Source organism: Sphaeramia orbicularis, chromosome 24 (assembly GCF_902148855.1).
Source record: "Sphaeramia orbicularis chromosome 24, fSphaOr1.1, whole genome shotgun sequence".
Lineage (NCBI taxonomy): Eukaryota > Metazoa > Chordata > Actinopteri > Kurtiformes > Apogonidae > Sphaeramia > Sphaeramia orbicularis.
In genome coordinates, this window is record NC_043979.1 from 49,735,008 (window position 1) to 49,753,256 (window position 18,249).

An 18,249-nucleotide genomic window follows, 5' to 3' on the forward strand; every position below is an offset into this window, starting at 1 on the left:
TTCATTTGTGTATTTTTTTTTATGCTGGAATGACAAATAAGCTTGAATCTGAATCTTGAATCTGTTCTCCTCCAGGTCCTGAAGAACGAAGTGGAGCTGATGGCCAAGATGGCCAAGACCATTGACGGCTTCACGCAGCATCAGACTCGGCTGGCGGTCGTCATCGACGGCCTGGACTCCTGCGAACAGGACAAGGTTCTGCAGATGCTCGATACGGTAAAGATGGAAACCTTCAGTCCACGTCTCCTGTAGAGGAGGTCACACGGTCCCTTTGGCTGTCGATCAAACATTATAAGCACACGCCCCTTTTCCACATCACTTCTGTTCTGTCCTGTCTTTCATTCCTTCTCTGTGGTTCCATCTGGAATATGTGGTTCCTGTCTTTCATTCCTCCTCTGCGTTCCTCCTATTGTTCCTCAGGTGAGGGTTCTGTTCTCCAAGGGTCCGTTCATCTCCATCTTTGCCAGTGACCCTCACATCATCATTAAAGCCATCAACCAGAACCTCAACAGCGTCCTGCGAGACTCCAACATCAACGGCCACGACTACATGAGGAACATTGTCCACCTGCCCGTCTTCCTCAACAGCAGAGGACTGTCCAGTGCCAGGAAGATGTGTGCGCCAGCACCGGCCAACGGAGATGCCGCCAGTGCTGATGGTAACCATGACGACACATACGCACTGTACTGAAGGTGCCTCCTACCTAGGGACAGGTGATGTGACATCTGTTTATCTGTCTGTCTGTCTGTCTGCAGGTTGGCATGAGGAGCTGGACAGGAAATTGTCTCAGCACAGTTTGGGAGAACTGACCAAGTTTGGAAGCAAGACGACGCTGAACCGCAGGGTGAGACTGTGACACAGTAATGATGACTAGGGCTGGGTATCATGGCCAGTTTCCTTAATTGATTTGATTTCGATTCATAAAGTTCTGAATCAATTAATTACGCTTTGATTTGATTTAATTCAATGTCGATTCGATTCAGTATTAATTGATTTATTCAGATTCATTTAGTGATACCAAAGTACAATTTTGAGCTGTAACCTGATTATTTGACTACTGCAGTCATGCAACACAGAATAAACAATGACATTAGAAAGGAAATATCTGAATCTGCTCTGAAATAATGAACAGGACACAAACATGTCCATGTTTCTCCAGTGGATCAGAACAAACTTCTTCGTCATCTTTATTCTGTTTTTTAGCTTACTGGCCGACAGGCTGTAAGCTGTTGTCGTCATGCGTCGTCGTCTGTCATCTGTCATCTGTCGTCCGTTACAAAAATTTCAATCGTCTTCTTCTCCCAAACTACAATTCCGATTGACTTCAAACTTGGTATAAAGCTTGTTTATGATGATGTCAACAAAAGTTAGTGAAATTATTTGGATCCGATTCTGATTCTGGATTTGGTGCGACTTTGAAAACTGTCCCCATTATCAGAGATAGGAAGTGGATGGATGCAATAACTCAGTAAATATAAATGATATCCAGTGTAAATGTCTCCAGTCCAGCCCTGATGGGGAGATGACCCAAACATCATGTCCACATGCTGATCAGGATCTTCTTCTGGATCCGGGAACTTATGGAACATGGGCTCTTATGGGGAACACATTTCAATCGTCTTTTTCTCCAAAACTCCAGTTGTGATTGACTTCAAACTTGGTATACAGCGTCTGTATGATGATGTCAACACAAGGGATTGAAATTATTTTGATCTGGATCTGATTCTGGATTTGGTGCAACTTTGAAAAATGTTCCCATTATAAGAGATAGGAAGTGGATCGATCCAATAAATCAGTATCAATGATATCAAGTGTGAATTTGAATTTTTTACAGATCTGATTGGAATATGAGCAAAACATGGGCTATTTCTGTAATAGAATAAATACACAGAACTGGGTGAGACTAAATGACATCTGGATACATTTCCCAAAGCTTTGAATTTGGCCGGTAAGATACAGGGCCATTGGTCCGATTTTTACCTGGTGTTTCTAGTCTTAAGGCACATTACTATCACCCTGGGGCACTAATACCCCCCCTCCAAAAAAAACAAAAAAAAAACAATCATGTTGGGCCCTTGGTACAAGAAACTCACTGGAGGGGGAGGGTGGATGGAGCTTTGTGATTTACACTTTACTATTCCTCTAACTCTGCACTCAACAATAGGAGATTGAAGTTAATATTTCTAGAACAACCGGCTTCTGCGACCCGCCTCCGCCGGCCAGTTCCTCCGCACTGCAGGTTCGGGTTTGAGGCCGGGAGGACCTCCCATAGAGGGGTTTTCCCCACCTATCCTCTGTGTCCCTTCTGACACCCAGTCTCCACGAGGGGCTCGCAAGACAGAGCTGGCCACGCCTCTGCGTTGGCGGTATCTGGGTCATTTACTCACAGTCCTGCTCTGAAAAATCGATCTCATCAACTATCAATCGATTACGCAAAATGAAAATGAAATCGATCCAGAATCGATCAAATCGACTTTTTTTTTACCCAGCTCTAATAATGACAATTGTTTAGATAGAGAACATGTGGACTGAATGGGTTCAGGGTTCAGGGTTCAGTCTGACCTGATGAAGAGATGCAAAGCTTTGGTACTTGAAACTACACATATACATTAAACAGAGGCCTGTTACTGCTGTTTGAACACACACACGAATACACACAAACACACCTGAGCACACACCTGAACACACATAAACACACATAAACACATACAAACACACACATAAACACACATGAACATACACCTGAATACGCACATAAACACACAAACACATACAAACACACATGAACACACACGAACACACACTTGAATACACACATGAACACACACCTGAATACACACATGAACACACACAAACACACCTGAACACACATGAACACACTTGAGTCATGTGACCCCTGTGCCGGATAGGACACGTACCGGCGGCGGCAGGTGCAGCGCTCGGTGACGAGGCAGATGTCGTTCGACCTGACGAAGCTGATGGTGACGGAGGACTGGTTCAGCGACATCAGCCCCCAGACGATGCGGCGGCTGCTGAACATCGTGTCGGTCACCGGGCGCCTGCTCCGAGCCAATCAGATCAACTTCAACTGGGACCGGCTGGCGTCCTGGATCAACCTGACGGAGCAGTGGCCCTACAGGACATCCTGGCTCATCCTGTACCTGGAGGAGACTGACGGAGTCCCAGACCAGGCCACGCTCAAGACCATCTACGAGAGGTCAGACAGGGTCACATGGTGTATACAGACATTATCTGTTCATCCATCCATCCATCCATTCTTTACCTGTGCAGATGAATTCTCAGTTGTTTGTCGTTTTACTTCTGTCAGAGTGTCGAAGAACATCCCCACCACTAAAGACGTGGAGCCGTTGCTGGAGATCGACGGTGACGTGCGCAGCTTCGAGGTCTTCCTGTCATCTCGGACTCCAGTTCTGACGGCGCGAGACATTCGAACGTTCCTTCCATGCACCGTCAACCTGGACCCCAAACTCAGAGAGATCATCGCAGGTGAGGACAGTATTTGGTAAACAGTCAAAGACAGGTTCATTTATGGCCTCCTGTAAAACAACGCAAGAGCTGCACTAAGTTAGGATAAAATACATTAAATGGGAATAAAAATATGCTCAGACTGATACAAAAGTACTCGGATGAATAGGATAAAAACATCTAAAACACAACCACTAATAAATAAATAAAAGCCACAACCCTTGTCGACTGTTTTAGACAGTATTAATATGTAGACATTATTCACCTGTTTTTGTGTTGAGGTGCTGCTCAACACTCTTTATGTCACCTGGTGACCTTTGACCCCTGACATTAGTGGATCAGTTTCAACACCCTGTTTCTGTAATGGTTTTATTGATTTTCTACTACTTTGTACTAAATTTGGGACCATTTTTGTTTGGTTTGGAGTATTGACTGTAGAAACTGATCAATAGCAGCATCAGTAAATTAACTGACATACCTGAGACTGGAAAATTAGTTTAATTACTATCATGACAATTATTTCAATGATGCCTAATAGTCACTAATTTGCATCATAGTTATTGTATGTTTTATTCAAATTAACAGTCTGTACTTAATTTAGCATCTGCTTGACAGTAGCAACACATAGCATTTATTTATTTTTTAATATAATTGTAAGTGATAATTTAAGTGGTAAGGGGTTAAAAGCCAGTGTAGATAGGTGTCTTTAACCCTTAGATGCATGAGTATTTTTACCCTCCACTCTAACATGAATGTGTTCAGATCAGTGTGTTTTTAGGCCACTTTTCTCATATTATCATGTTTTATTTTGGTTCACAAATGAATGATTTCATGTTAAAAATATTTTTTATTTTTCAATATTTTTATTAATTAAATTTTTTTAAAAAATGAGAAAATCTGAAAATCAAATTATATATAGTATATAATATATAGTATATAACAGCAATAGAACAATGTCCACATCCATTTAGGGAGTGAGTCCTTTGATTTTACTGTTGACTGAATCAAAGTTTCAAATGTAATTCTGTTGTAAATGAATGTGGGTCATTTTGACCCAACGATGAAGCTTAAGGTAGTTAAACAAAAACTACAATTACATCAAATCTATAAAAGGTAAGAGAAAATAATTAAAAGGCATGATGTCAGTAACATGTTTATGAGGAATACCTGGAATGTGAAATGACTTTTCATTACAAAGATCTTGCAAACAATTTCTATTGAATTGAACGACCTATTGAATTTGTGTGCAGTTTATATTGAAAACAACCTCAGCAGGTGTTTCTTGACCAACTTAGCCATCTAAGGGTTAGAAGAGTTTTAAATGCTCAGGGAATGTCATTTGTTGATGCAGATTGTTCCAGAACCTCAGACCTGAACAGAAAAGGCTCTGTCGCCTTTAGCCCTTAGATGGTTCTAGGTACATTTAGAACCAAGCTCTGAAAGTTAAGGGGGGGGGCTGAACCCTTACCTTAAAAACATTCAGTAAAATCATGACCTGGATCCATTCAGTGACAGGAAGCCAACACACAGGTACAGGCTGGGACAGGAAGTGTTACTACGGCAGCATGTGGCATTAATCCAAAGGTTTTTGTGTCTGATCCAGATGTTCGAGCAGCCCGGGAGCAGATGAACATGGGCGGGGTCACCTATCCGCCCCTCCCCCTGCAGGAAGCTCAGCCCCGCCCCACCTCGGTGTACAGTCAGGTGTCGTCGGCATGCTCTCCCTCCGCCTCCTTCAGCGGGCCGTTCAACCAACCACCGGGGGGCGTGGTCTCCCCGCAGCCACACAGCAGCTACTACAGCGGGATGGCCGGACCGCAACACCCCTTCTACAACCGGGTGAGTCCAGGCTCCGCCCACACACAGGTGACAGGTGGGGCTGACAGGACATGCGACTGGAGGGTAAGGTTGTGATGTCATTACCAAGGCAGCGTCTCCTGCTTCAGTTTCATCATTTGTGGTGTTTTGATTTGTTTTCATTTGCTTTGGTGTCACCTCTGCTGTCACGTCTTCTCCACCAATCAGCATTCAGTCTGGATGTTTAGGGACACCTGGTCAAGTCCACAGGGAACCCGTTAACATAAAATACCGGGAAGTAATCAGGTCATTATAATAATCAGATCTGATGCGTTTACGATCACTTCAGGAATCTGATAATCCATAAACCCTGGTTTGGACTTTTCAGGATTTATTTCAGAGTTCGTATGTACGTAGTGACGTAGAATCCAACTTCCTGTTACTGTCTCCAACATCACTTCAGTTTTCTGTGATTTAATAGTTTTTCCTTTTGTTCAGATGGAACAGAACTAAATCAATCAGATGAACCTGTTTACATGCATGAAAACATGCAAATTCATGTGTATTCATCTGAATTCTCATAATCAGATTACTGATGTTATCTAATCAAACAAATCAGATTATACTGTTTATATGATCAATAATAATCAGATACTGATCCGAGTATTAGTGTGGATGTAAACGGGGTCAGTGTCATCAGTGTCCATCCGTAGATCTACATCTGAAAATACAGGAATGGAAACAGAGAAATGATGGGGCCTACGACGGTGCCCTGAGGGATCCCATTATCAATTTAATGAAGCACAGATTTATGATCAATAATCATCTGATAACTCCACAAATCAGATAGTGAGCAGAAAATTAATGTGGATGGAAACAGGTCCACTGAAAGATGGTAAACCAGAATAAAACCAGATGAAAGCATAAAAAAACAGATGAAACCAGAATAAAACTAGATGAAACCAGAATAAAACTAGATGAAACCAGAATAAAACCAGATGAAAGCATAAAAAAACAGATGAAACCAGAATAAAACCAGATGAAACCAGAAAACAAACAAATGAAACCAGAATAAAACCAGATGAAACCAGAAAACAAACAGATGAAACCAGAATAAAACCAGATGAAACCAGAAAACAAACAGATGAAACCAGAATAAAACCAGATGAAACCAGAAAACAAACAGATGAAACCAGAATAAAACCAGATGAAAGCATTAAAAAAAAACAGATGAAACCAGAATAAAAACAGATGAAACCAGAATAAAAGACAGTGAAACCAGAATAAAACCTGATGAAACCAGAATAAAACCAGATAAATCCAGACCATAATTGCTTAAACCAGACTTAACATGTTTTATAATGATTCAAAGATTAATTCTGTGACATTAAACTGAGCTGAATTGGAACTGACTCGGTCAAACTGAACTAATTGGTGAGAATCAGTGACCGTGGTTACCGTGGTAACACTGTTATGGAACCAGGCGGTCCAGGTGTGTCAGCAGAGACGACCCGCTCACTGTTTGTTTTCAGTTGCCTCGTTTATTAAATCATCTCCATGAACATTATTTTGATTTTATGCCCCTCCCCCTTCAGCCATATTTCCCCCATCACCTTTACCAGCTGCCACGCCCCCTAGTGGCTGCCTCCTACACATCACACCTTCCTCCTCCTCTTCCACGACCAAAAACCTACATCCCCCGGGACGCCGCCGCACCAGTGAGTATATACACACCTGAGGACCGGCGGCAACCAATAGAACGGCCGCGTTCAGTCACCTGTTTTTATTGTGTTTGTTACATCACACATGAACATAAACAACTAATTATGATGAAATGAGATGGATTCAACGATTCAGACCAAAGTGAATCACAGTCTGTCACCCCCTGGTGACTGGCTGATGTATAGGTTACAAGCCCCGCCTCCTTTCAGGTCAAATTACATTAAAATATATATACATTTAGGAGCCAGAGAACGAGGTAGTTAATTAAACAAGAACAACAATGTGCAATTATGAGAAATAAAGTGAATATTCTGAAGTTAAAGTCAGACATTTACAAGAAAAAAGAAAAAACATTTAATCTCAGTGTTTTTCTCCAACTATTTCCTTCTCTCCTCTTTAGTCTGAAACTGACCCTAAAACACTGTCATAAAAAGGTGATTTTTATCATTTTACATCAATTTATTCACGTCATTGAGTTTCTGATCATTTATTGAAAATTATGAAAGTTTGTGTCTGTAACTATTTAATGCACTGCTGCCCGTTTTGGCCAGGATGTGATAACGTTAGTACAAACACTGAATCCAAATGCAGAACTCGGACACAAAAAATAAGATTCAAAAGATTTATTATTTACACACAGGTGTAAAAATAATATTAGTGACAGAATCTTGAGGATAATGGTTGGGGATTTCCTCCTCTGATTCGTCCTCCGGATCCAGGGCGACAGCCCGTCTCCCCGAGCGGCCTTAGGGGTATTTTTCCCGACTAGGGAAAAGCAAAGGGAGGTCAGGGACGGAAACAGGTCATGCACAGGTAGGCTATCAAACAGGCGACAGGACATAAGGACAAGGCTAAACTCACGTACCAGTAGTCAGGGCGAGAAGGTCAGAACCAGGAGATCAGATGAGGCAGACAAAACCGACAGGGAGCAGGCAGAAGGCAAAAAACCAAGGAATCCAAAAACGGGTCACAACAGGCAGACAAACGAACAGACGAGGTCAAAACGCTGGTAAGAACTGCGAGAGTTACAAACTGGCGTCTGACAGGGGGAAGAGACAGGATTTAAATACACAAAAAGGAGGGAAGACAACTAGACACAGGTGGAACAAATTAGGGCGGAGACAGGTAATCAGGTGAAAGGTGAGAACGATCAAGGAAAGGGAAGTAAAGACGACAGACAAGACACATGAGGGGAAACTTAAAATAAAACAGGAAGTGACAAACAAACATAAAAGACAGACAAAACCAGACTAACGTCTGGCTGCAGGTATGACACAGGACACTCTTGAAAAAGAGATTTTTAATCTCAACGAGGTTTTCCTGGTTAAACAAAGGTAAATAAATTAAATAATTGTTTATATTCAAATGGGCTGTGGCTTGGTGTGATTGACAGCTATCATGCTATTGTGACCAAGATAGAAGCTGTATCCACCACTTCCTGTTTCCTCTTCTGTGGTGGGAGGAGCTGTCTCCACTTCCTCCTGGTTCTTCATCTGCTCAGATTTGCGTTTTCTCGTCTCCATGCTGTTGCTCTTGTCTGTCATTTTCCTGATGTTTTCTCTCCAGGTGTTTTCATTCCTCACCTGTCTGTCTGTCTGTCTGTCTGTCTGTCTGTCTGTCTGTCTGTCTGCAGTATAAGGTTTCATCTTTGAAAAGGAAGCAGGTATTACACTCTAGCTCCTCCTCCTGCTCCTCCTCCTGCTCTTCCTCCTTCTTCTCCTCCTCTTCCTTCTTCTCCTCCTCCTCCTCCTCCTCCTCCTGCTCCTCCTCCTTCCTTCCTTTTCACTCGGTGTTGGATGCCGTCAGCTGGATGGATGCTGTGCTCTGCTGTGATTGGCCGTTTCAGTCTCTGTTTACATTAAACCGCCTCATTTCTGCTTCATATTTAACTCGAACCTCCCTCTTGATTTTCCGGCCAATCACAGTGCACCGTCGGTCCAGCTGATCCACACCTCCCACCGCTCCTCTCAGACTAACTGCCTCCTACGTGTCCCAGCATGCACCTTGCCTGGATTAGCCTGTAGCTGTGGTAGCCGGTCATGTTTGACCAAAGTGATGACCTGCTGCTTTCTCTAAGCTTTTGGTGTGACCTTTGACCCCTTCCCAAAGTAGTCACTCCCCTTCCCACCTGCAGTAATTAAGTCAACTTTAATCTGGTTTTAATTTATTGAATGTCTTTGATGCTTCATTCAATGAATTAGCTAGTTAGCTAAATGCTAACATGCTAATCACCTTTAATAAAGCATCATGAGTGTGTATCAGGGCCAGTTTAGTGTAAAAAAAAGTTTTAAAATCTGGGGAAAGTATCAGAATTTGTAAGATTAACATCATACATTTACAGGAAAAAAACGAACTCTTTATTTTACATCATCTGACTCGATGTTTCACCTTTTATGACGTGTTTGTGCCCATGTGTGTTTTAAAACTACAATATAGGAGTAAAAATCAGGATAAACCACCTAAAGGTACATTTACAAGAAAAATACTTCATTATTGTGAGATTATAAAGTTGCAGATTTGCAAGATTTTGTAATAAATTTGTGTCCAATTTATGACACGATAAGCTCATATAATAACCATGTTTTTGCATTTTTTTTTCTCCAAAATTTTGTAAAGTTTTTTTGTGGGATCAAGTTTTTACATTTCTGTTGTTTTTTTTTTTTCTCACCAATTTAAAGCATAAGAATCTCTAAGAACATTTTTGTCTGAAATTCCCTTTTAAAAAATTTCTGAAACTCTGTTTTTTACACAAATTTCTGGGTTTAACCCCATATTTGTTTTCGCTCAGTATTTTTTCTTCTTGCAAACGTTCCTATTTAATCTCAGGTTTTTCATCTGGTGTGAATGAAGCTTTCAACTGGTGGTTTATTTGAAGTCCTTTCCACCTCCGCAGCGTCCTCCTATTTATTCAAACCCCGCCCCCCAGAAACATGTACAAAGCATCTGCAGGTCTAATGTTTCCAAACCCTCATCAAACTCTAAATGTAATTCAAATAAATAGAAACCATGGAAGCCTGACCTGTCTGACCGTCGGTTCCACTCACCACATGTAGTTTTAGTTCAGTCACTAACAGTTAATGTAGTGTTTATTAATCCAGTTCTACCTTTAACCTCAGAGTCTGTGGAGCAGTTTATCCTCTGAAACTGCAACCAAACCACAGACTTTAACTAAATATCTGGAGGTTTTTTTTGTTTTTAACACTTCAGTTTAACATGAATAATTGATGCAGTGGGTTTTTGGGTTTTGGATCCAATAACTGAAAACACGGATGGAAATAGAGAGCTGAAGCCCCACCCCCTTTTGGTTGTATTCGATGGAATCTGATTTTAGGAAAAAAAAAAAAGTTTGGTTTTTTTATTGTTGTTTGTCAGTTTAACAGGTAATTTTACAAGTAAATATATTTGTGATGGCAGGACTCAAACAGGGTTAAAAAAGGATTTTTCTCACCATTTTTTTTTTCTGACGATTTTTTTTTTAGTTTAGTTTATTTCAAATTTGCAACAAGACAAAGTAATCTTACTTAGTCCTTTGACATAAAACAGGTGGTAAGAAGTCATGGAAAAAAACAAACCAATACTAAACTTATACATATACATGATTTTATTTGCACTTTCGAATAGAAGTGGGAGGAAGTAGAACTTATTTAATCCCACCCCTTCTCCACACAACAGTCTATCCTTTAGCTTCTATCAGCTGAATATATGAAAGTCAAGTCCCTTAAATCCTTAATTAACCTAATTTATCATCCTCACATACACATACATACACACTCATATTGACATTTCAGAAAAGTACATGAATTAATAAGTACATACATACATAAGTCCTTGAAGGCAACACAAATGAATACACAATAAAGTAAACAATAAGACAGTGAAGCCATGAGCTACAGCAGAAGGGGCGGGGCTTGGGCTTCCATTTCCTCTCTCTTTAACATGATTTTATTATTGATCTGAATAAACTTTAACTGTCATTTTAACCTGAATGTAACTGCTCAGGGCTCCGCCTCTGTGGTATCCGGAACTCCGCCCATCCTCCTCAGCTCGATGACGACGGAGTCGGTGTGCGAGCGCGTGCGGCAGATCGAGGGCATCGACCAGAGCATGATGGGACAGTACACCGCCACCATCAGGAAGGTCAGCACCACGCCCCCTGACCACGGCAAAAACACTATTCACAGATTTAATGGTTGAAATGAGGTGTTTTTATCGTCGTTTCTCCTGTTTCATTTCCAGGCCAACGTTAACGGTAGAGTTTTATCTCAGTGCAACATTGACGAGCTGAAGAAAGAGATGAGCATGAACTTCGGGGACTGGCAGCTTTTCCGAGCCACGGTGAGTCTGAGCCAAGGTTATTATCATTAACGAAAACTAACGAAATCACCAATACTAGAATTGAAAAAACATTTTCCTTAACTGAAATAAATAAAGACTATAATTAAAAGAAAAAAACATATCTAACTGAAACTGTATTGTGTGTTTATAAAACTATCTAAAACGGATAAAAATTATGGATCAAATTCCCTTTGTTTTCGTCTTTGTCAATGTCAGATTGATAGTAAATCGATTTATTTCGCTCTAGCAATTTTCTGTGCTGTCTCCATACGACACTTTTTGCTCCGTCACTTGTGTTCACTTGTGGTTTCCAGTCGTCTTCTGGTCCCCACTCTACCTGGAAACATGGAGACTAAAGCAGCAGAGTCCTGTCTGGGATTGATTTGAATAGGAGCACAGAGAAGAAGAGAAAAGAGACCACTGAACTACAACTGAACTACAACTGAACTACAACTGAACTACAACTGAACTACAACTGAACTACAACTGAACTACAACTAAACTAAAACTAAACTAAAACTAAACTAAAACTAAGCATTTAGAAAAAAAATGAAAACTATTAAAAACTATCAAACCTGCTCTAAAAACTAATTAAAACTAACTGAATTAGAGAAAAAAAAAGTCAAAAGTAAATAAAACTAAACTATAACGAAAAATCCAAAACTATTAGAACTTTGGTCTGAGCGATGGCGTGGACGGAAAACTCAAACTTCGGAGCGACGTTGTCTGGTTTTAACGCTGAAATTTCTCTGCAGGTGTTGGACATGCGTCACATTGAGAGTCAGGTGCTGCACGAGGAAGCCGCCAGCGAGCAAGGCAGCGTCGTGGGTGGCCCCACTGAGACCACCAGACGCGCCGTGGCTCCGCCCCACGCTGGCGCCGCCAACACTGCCGCTTCGCCCATGTACAGCTTCAACCTGAGCTTCGAGGAGCTGAGCACTGTGGGATTGGACGAAGCCCCGCGGCACGGAAACCTGCAGTGGATGGTGAGGAGGCGCATGGTTACCACGGCAACGGGGCTAACTGCCAGAGGACGAGAGTTTAGAATGGCTTCAGTTTGTTTTTTATTGGAGTTTTACTGATTTAGTTTGAGTTTTTCAGTTTCTTTTTTTTTTAAATTGTCTTTTTATTGGTTCACATATTTATTGACATAGCAGTTCACCATTCTCATCCATTTGTCTAAAAATTACAATTGAATTTCACAGCGATACTTCAGTGACTCCACTGATGATACAAATAAGGATTATTGGTCCTCCTTCAGCAATACCAAAGATGGAATTTATACAGTCCAAAATTAAGAACTAATTCCCTAGAACAGGAAGAGTTTTTCAGGTTTTATGTGGAAATCCTGATGTTATAGAACAGGGATGTCACACTCATGTTAGTTCAGGTTCTACATTTAGTCCAATGTGATCTAAAGTGGTTCAGAACCAGTTAAATAAGAACAGAATAACCTGCAAATAATGACAAATACAAACATTTCTCAGTGTCATGGCATGAAAAAAAAAGTGAAATTATATTATGAAAACATTTACGTCAACAAACAGTCCTTTAAAAATATGAACAACAAGAACAACCTGAAACTTCTTATGACAAATGAATGTAATTGTACCAATATTCTGCCTCCATTTATTCACATCACAGTGGATCTACAAATACACCAAACATGTAATACCAGACAGAATATTGGTACAATTACACTTATTTGTATTAAGACATTTCATGTTCATATTTGTTCAGTTTATTCACATTTTTTGGGAAAGAACACTTTGTAAATGTGATAATTTTCACGTATTTTTCCTTCTTTTTTTTTTTTTACATTTTAAGAGAGAAATTTGGAGTCATTATTTATAGTTTCTTCTGTTTTTATTTGACTGGTTCTGATCCACTTTAGATCATACTGGTCTGAATGTGGAACCTGAACTGAAATTATTTTCACATCACTGATTGTTAATTTTTACATTTCACTAAATTCATCCCACGGACCTGAACTGGGCCTTTTGACGGTTGGTTTTGGCACGTGGGCCTTATGTTTGACACCCCTGTTAAAGAAGCTGAAAATGGGATGAATTAGATGGATTGTCAGAAGCTGTTTTATTCTTCTACCCTGAATCTGCAAAAAAAGCAGATGCCTGTTTCTGTTTCATTTTATTACAGTATTCTATTGTTTTTTCAGGTTTTTTTTTTTTTTTTTTTTTTTACAGTTGATGAAATAATCTTTTTCTCCACTAGTCTTAACTTTTGTTCTGTACATGAACTAGAATTCACCCTTTAGGCGCCAAAGTCTCAGTGGTATGACATTCAACATAACTGACTGAAACAGACCATAATAGCTCCAGATAGTTTACAAATGTTGTTCCCACCTCCCACCAATAGGTGGCGGTCATGTGCCCCTGCAATCTTAACACCATTTCAGGGCATGTTTCTATTCAAAATGAAGAAGAAAATCCAGTTTAAAGAAGTGGTCCTTATCTGCTTCAGTAAAGAAATAAAGTTGATTTTAGTTTTAGTTTGGATAAATAAGGACGGATTTGGATAAAAGATACTGAAACAGACTGTTTTTGACTTTTTACTAATGTTTAAATTCATTTATTTTAAGGATAAGATGAAAAAAAAACACAAAGGAAACTTCCATGTAAATATGTTCAAAGTTCAATTTTACTAGAAGTTACACAATCCAATATGACTGCCACCCTGTGATATCACAATATGCAAATTAGATGGTTACATTTACTCCCATCATAAACTTTGGGTCATCTTTAACATTTTTGTCATTTACAGGATGAATTTATCTCTAAACACTTCCCAGATTCCCAGTGTTTAGATTCTAGTGGTGTGTCGTGTTCGTAAAGTGTGGTTCTTGCTCCGTCCTCAGGGTGGCGCTCACCGGACCGCCAGTATGACCAGTCTGAACTCCCAGGAGTCGTCCAACGACATCTCCAAGCTGACGGACAAGCAGCAGGCCGAGTACCGCGACGCCTACCAGGAGTACATCGCTCAGATGGCACAGCTGGAGATGGGCGGCGGCGGCGGCGAGAAGCCGGTCCAACCGCAGCCTGGACAGTTCATGACTCCGCCCGACGAGAAGAGCAAGGACGGCGCCGATCAGGATGCGCGCAAGGCCTTCGCCAAGAGGAGCGGCGGCAAAGCGGCGGCCGACAACACCGACTACGCCCCCAACGGCGACGCCCTGGACCCCATCACTGAGGAGGACGAGAAGGGGGACCACGGATCCTCCAAGTCTCTGCTGACGCGCAAGACGTCGGCGGAGAGAGGCGGGCTGTTTCAGGGCGCCGCGGACCTGAAGCTGAAGGCGAGCGGCGGGCTGCGTTACCAGAAACTGACCAGTGATGACGAGGAGTCGGAGGAGTCGGACAACGCCCCCCTGCTGAAGGATGGGAAGAAGGCGGTCGACCCCAAACTGCCCGGAGGCTCGCTGGCGCTGAAGGGGAAGGACTACCTGTCGGACGCCATGTTGGACAAGAAGGACTCGTCCGACTCCGGGGTGCGGTCCAACGAGAGCTCACCGAACCACTCGCTGCAGGACGAGGAGGCGGACCTGTCGCAGCTGGAGAGGGCCAACCTCATCGAGCTGGACGAGGAGGGCGTGGCCCGGAAGCGCGGCCTTCCCAGCAGCCTCAGCGGCCTCCAGGACCCGGCGGTGGCCCGGATGTCCATCTGCTCCGAGGACCAGTGCAGCCTGTTGGCCAGCAGCCCCGAGGAGAGCTGGACCTCCTCCAAGACCTACAACCTGAACCGCACACCCAGCAACGTCACACTGAACAACAACACCAACGCCCAGCAGGTACGGGGGCAAGGGGTCAGCAGGTACAGGGGTCAGCAGGTACAGGGGGGTTAAGAGGTCAGCAGGTACGGGGGGCAAGGGGTCAGGGGTCAGCAGGTACAGGGGTCAGCAGGTACGGGGGCAAGGGGTCAGCAGGTACAGGGGTCAGCAGATACAGGGGGGTTAAGAGGTCAGCAGGTACGGGGGGCAAGGGGTCAGGGGTCAGCAGGTACAGGGGTCAGCAGATACAGGGGGGTTAAGAGGTCAGCAGGTATGGGGGGCAAGGGGTCAGCAGGTACAGGGGCAAGGGGTCAGCAGGTACGGGGGGGTCAAGGGGTCAGCAGGTACAGGGGGAAAGGGGTCAGTAGGGTCCAGGGTCATTAGGGTCAAGGGTCATTCTGGTCCAGGGTCTTCAGGGTCATCCTGGTCCAGGGTCCTCCTGGTCCAGGGTCCTCCTGGTCACCTTACATACATCCTGTTCCTTCGTTCACAGCTTCGATGATCCATTCAAAGCTTAGAGTTGTAAACGTTGTCAGAACAGACTTTGTTCTTAAACTGGTTCCAGTTTCTTTAATGAACTGGTCCAGACTCAGCAGAACCTTTGACCCAAACTGACTCTGTTTCCAGGGAAACCGCCCCCGTCTGCCTGCAGAGGGCTCCACCTCTGGCCCCGCCTCCTCCACCACTGAGGTCATCATGCCGCCTGGCTCCGGGTCCACCGGATCCACCGGGACCACCGGGACCAGACCGGGTCCGAACAACGAGAATGTCCGAGTGGTCCACCTGAAGAGGGGTCTGAAACCTGGAGACCCTCCAGAGATCTGCACCGTGTCCTCGGACACCGTCACCTTTGGAGAGGAGAGGGAGAGCATCCTGTGAAGACCCGCCCTCAGCCCCGCCCCCTCACCTACTGACCAATCAGGGAGAGCCAAAAACCTCCAACTTAAATTCACCTTTGGCTAAAATAAAAAAATATCGAGAACCTAAAATTCTGTTTAACACACGGACGATGGCGTCATTATTGAAGCAGCTTTAGTTTAGACGCTAAAATGTATTTTAATTTAATTTATAAATTAAATTAAATTAAAAGTTCAGAGTCCTTAAGAAGAAGAAGAACACTAATGAGAAGTGAACTAACATTACCTTTGTTTACCACCAGGTGTCCCCAGAGCACAGATTCTATCAGATCAGCGTAAATGATCGTCTTAACTGCGTTTGGTCAGTTTTCATCTGTGTTTTCACAGTTACAACAAAATGAAAATTAAGTAAAACTACAATAGAAATTAGTCGACAGAAATGAGACAGAAATGTCCGTTTTTATTATGTTTAACTTTGGCTAAAACACTAGATTCACATGTTTATATCAGGACTAGATAATGTCTTTGTACTGTTTATTCAGGCTAAACAGTCTTATTCCGTCGTCTGTTCAATCGTGGTGACGTTGGAGTTTGTTCAGTGGGTGAAGTTTTTCAGGCTGATGGAGGTAAAGGAACACAACGTAGACGTTCAGTAGATCCAGTAGTCATGGTTCGTCTTCTGCATGCTCACACCGTGGTCGTAGTCGTCGTTGCTTTTGTCGTGATCAGTCGCTAATAGTAAAAAACTAGACATGCAAGTAGGTTTACCGAGGCCGAAGAACCAGAACCACATCAGTCAGAGGTTGAATGAAAAGATGAAGAAAGAAGAGGGCAGGTACAGACAAAAGAGGAAAAAAACTGGAATGAAAGTCATATAAATCTGATCTGAATCACATCAAACTGAGCAGAACCGCACGATAAAAGCATCGAGATTAAATGAAGCAGGAAGTGATGATACGATTTGGACACTTTTACATCGAGACATTTAGGCTCCGTTCAGATGCAGGTAAATGTGTCCATATGTGATCTGGATCGGAATCTGACCCAGACCACAGTCATATGTGGTCCTGAATCTGACCCAAACTGCTGTTATATGTGGTCCTAAATCTAATCCAGACCGCTGTCATATGTGGTCCTAAATCTGACCCAGACCGCTTTCATATGTGGTCCTGAATCTGATCCAGACCGCTGTCATATGTGGTCCTGAATCTGATCCAGACCGCTTTCATATGTGGTCCTAAATCTGACCCAGGTCTGATATTTTCCAGTGTGACTTCAGTCTTAATGTCCAGGTCGCATTTATCCAACCTTTACGTCACTGAAATGCGACAAACGTCACAATTCTGAACGGAGCCTTAGAAGAACAAGGACGTCATGGTGCATTCAGGTGCACCTCAGAAATCTGTGACCTTTCCCCAGTCTTTTTAACCTTCCAGTATCCGGGTGAGCGCGTTATGCACACTTGACACTTCCTGTTCTAAAAGGTGGGTCCACCTGAGGAGTGGATCCCGGAACACAAACATCCCCGTCTCTGATTGGTTGAAAAGTAGCTCCGCCCTAAACCTGGACTGAACCACCATCTGAAAAGGAGGGTTCAAGGCCTCAGACTCGTTGGCGCTGTTCGGTGTTGTATCAGTATTAACTCAGTCGTTGTCGTCGTTGTCATTGTGTAGGTTTGAACTGTTGAACACAAACAGATTTTTTCGGAGCTGACACCGAGAAGCAAAATGACAGAATGCGATTTTACGATTTATTACAAAAAAACGCAAAAAAACTGTGCATTAATGAAAAATAATCTGAAAAATAGTGACATGTAAAAGCGTCAGAGCCTAGTGCTGCCTTCAGGTGCTGTGGGAATTATGGTACATACTGGTAACGAACAGGTAAACTGCACTTGAAGGCCTCCTCATGTCGTATTTTCAACTGAAGAACTGAGATGAAAATGACCTTTGACCTTTTCAGTGAAATACGAACGATGCTTTTATGAACGCTCTGCTGTTCACTGATGATTTTACACATTTATAAGAAAGACAGTGAAAAAAAGTACTATATCAGATGAATGAAACTGTTTTATCCAATTACAGGTTAGTATAAACTGTGTGTCAGATGTTTTTAATTTCCCTAAAACAGCTAAAGCACTTAAACACAACGTTCAAGTGGAAAGTCTCCTTTTCCCAACAGCACCTGAAGGCAGCATTACCGTTTGGGTTCCTGGTTGTTCTGGGTGTCAGATCAGATGAATGTGCTGCATGTTTTCATTTCAGAACC

The 18,249-nt window shown here is 42.6% G+C and overlaps 1 protein-coding gene across 6 annotated transcripts in view; it reads left to right on the forward strand.

The window, feature by feature from the left end:
* Positions 1–16,789, forward strand: part of kidins220b (kinase D-interacting substrate 220b) — a 38,484-nt gene extending 21,695 nt beyond the window's left edge. For 2 of the 6 annotated variants that reach the window (XM_030128589.1, XM_030128587.1), the window contains exons 18-30: positions 76–216; positions 421–658; positions 756–844; positions 2,910–3,217; positions 3,329–3,507; positions 5,090–5,325; positions 6,879–7,001; positions 8,639–8,668; positions 11,005–11,142; positions 11,242–11,340; positions 12,096–12,326; positions 14,216–15,145; positions 15,752–16,003. In XM_030128589.1, the coding sequence (XP_029984449.1) occupies positions 76–216; positions 421–658; positions 756–844; positions 2,910–3,217; positions 3,329–3,507; positions 5,090–5,325; positions 6,879–7,001; positions 8,639–8,668; positions 11,005–11,142; positions 11,242–11,340; positions 12,096–12,326; positions 14,216–15,145; positions 15,752–16,003 (2,994 nt within the window). Of the gene's footprint in view, positions 1–75; positions 217–420; positions 659–755; positions 845–2,909; positions 3,218–3,328; positions 3,508–5,089; positions 5,326–6,878; positions 7,002–8,638; positions 8,669–11,004; positions 11,143–11,241; positions 11,341–12,095; positions 12,327–14,215; positions 15,146–15,751 lie in introns of all 6 variants that reach the window. The other 4 variants (XM_030128590.1, XM_030128591.1, XM_030128592.1 and 1 more) reach the window with 4 other exon arrangements.
* Positions 16,790–18,249: the final 1,460 nt, after the last annotated feature.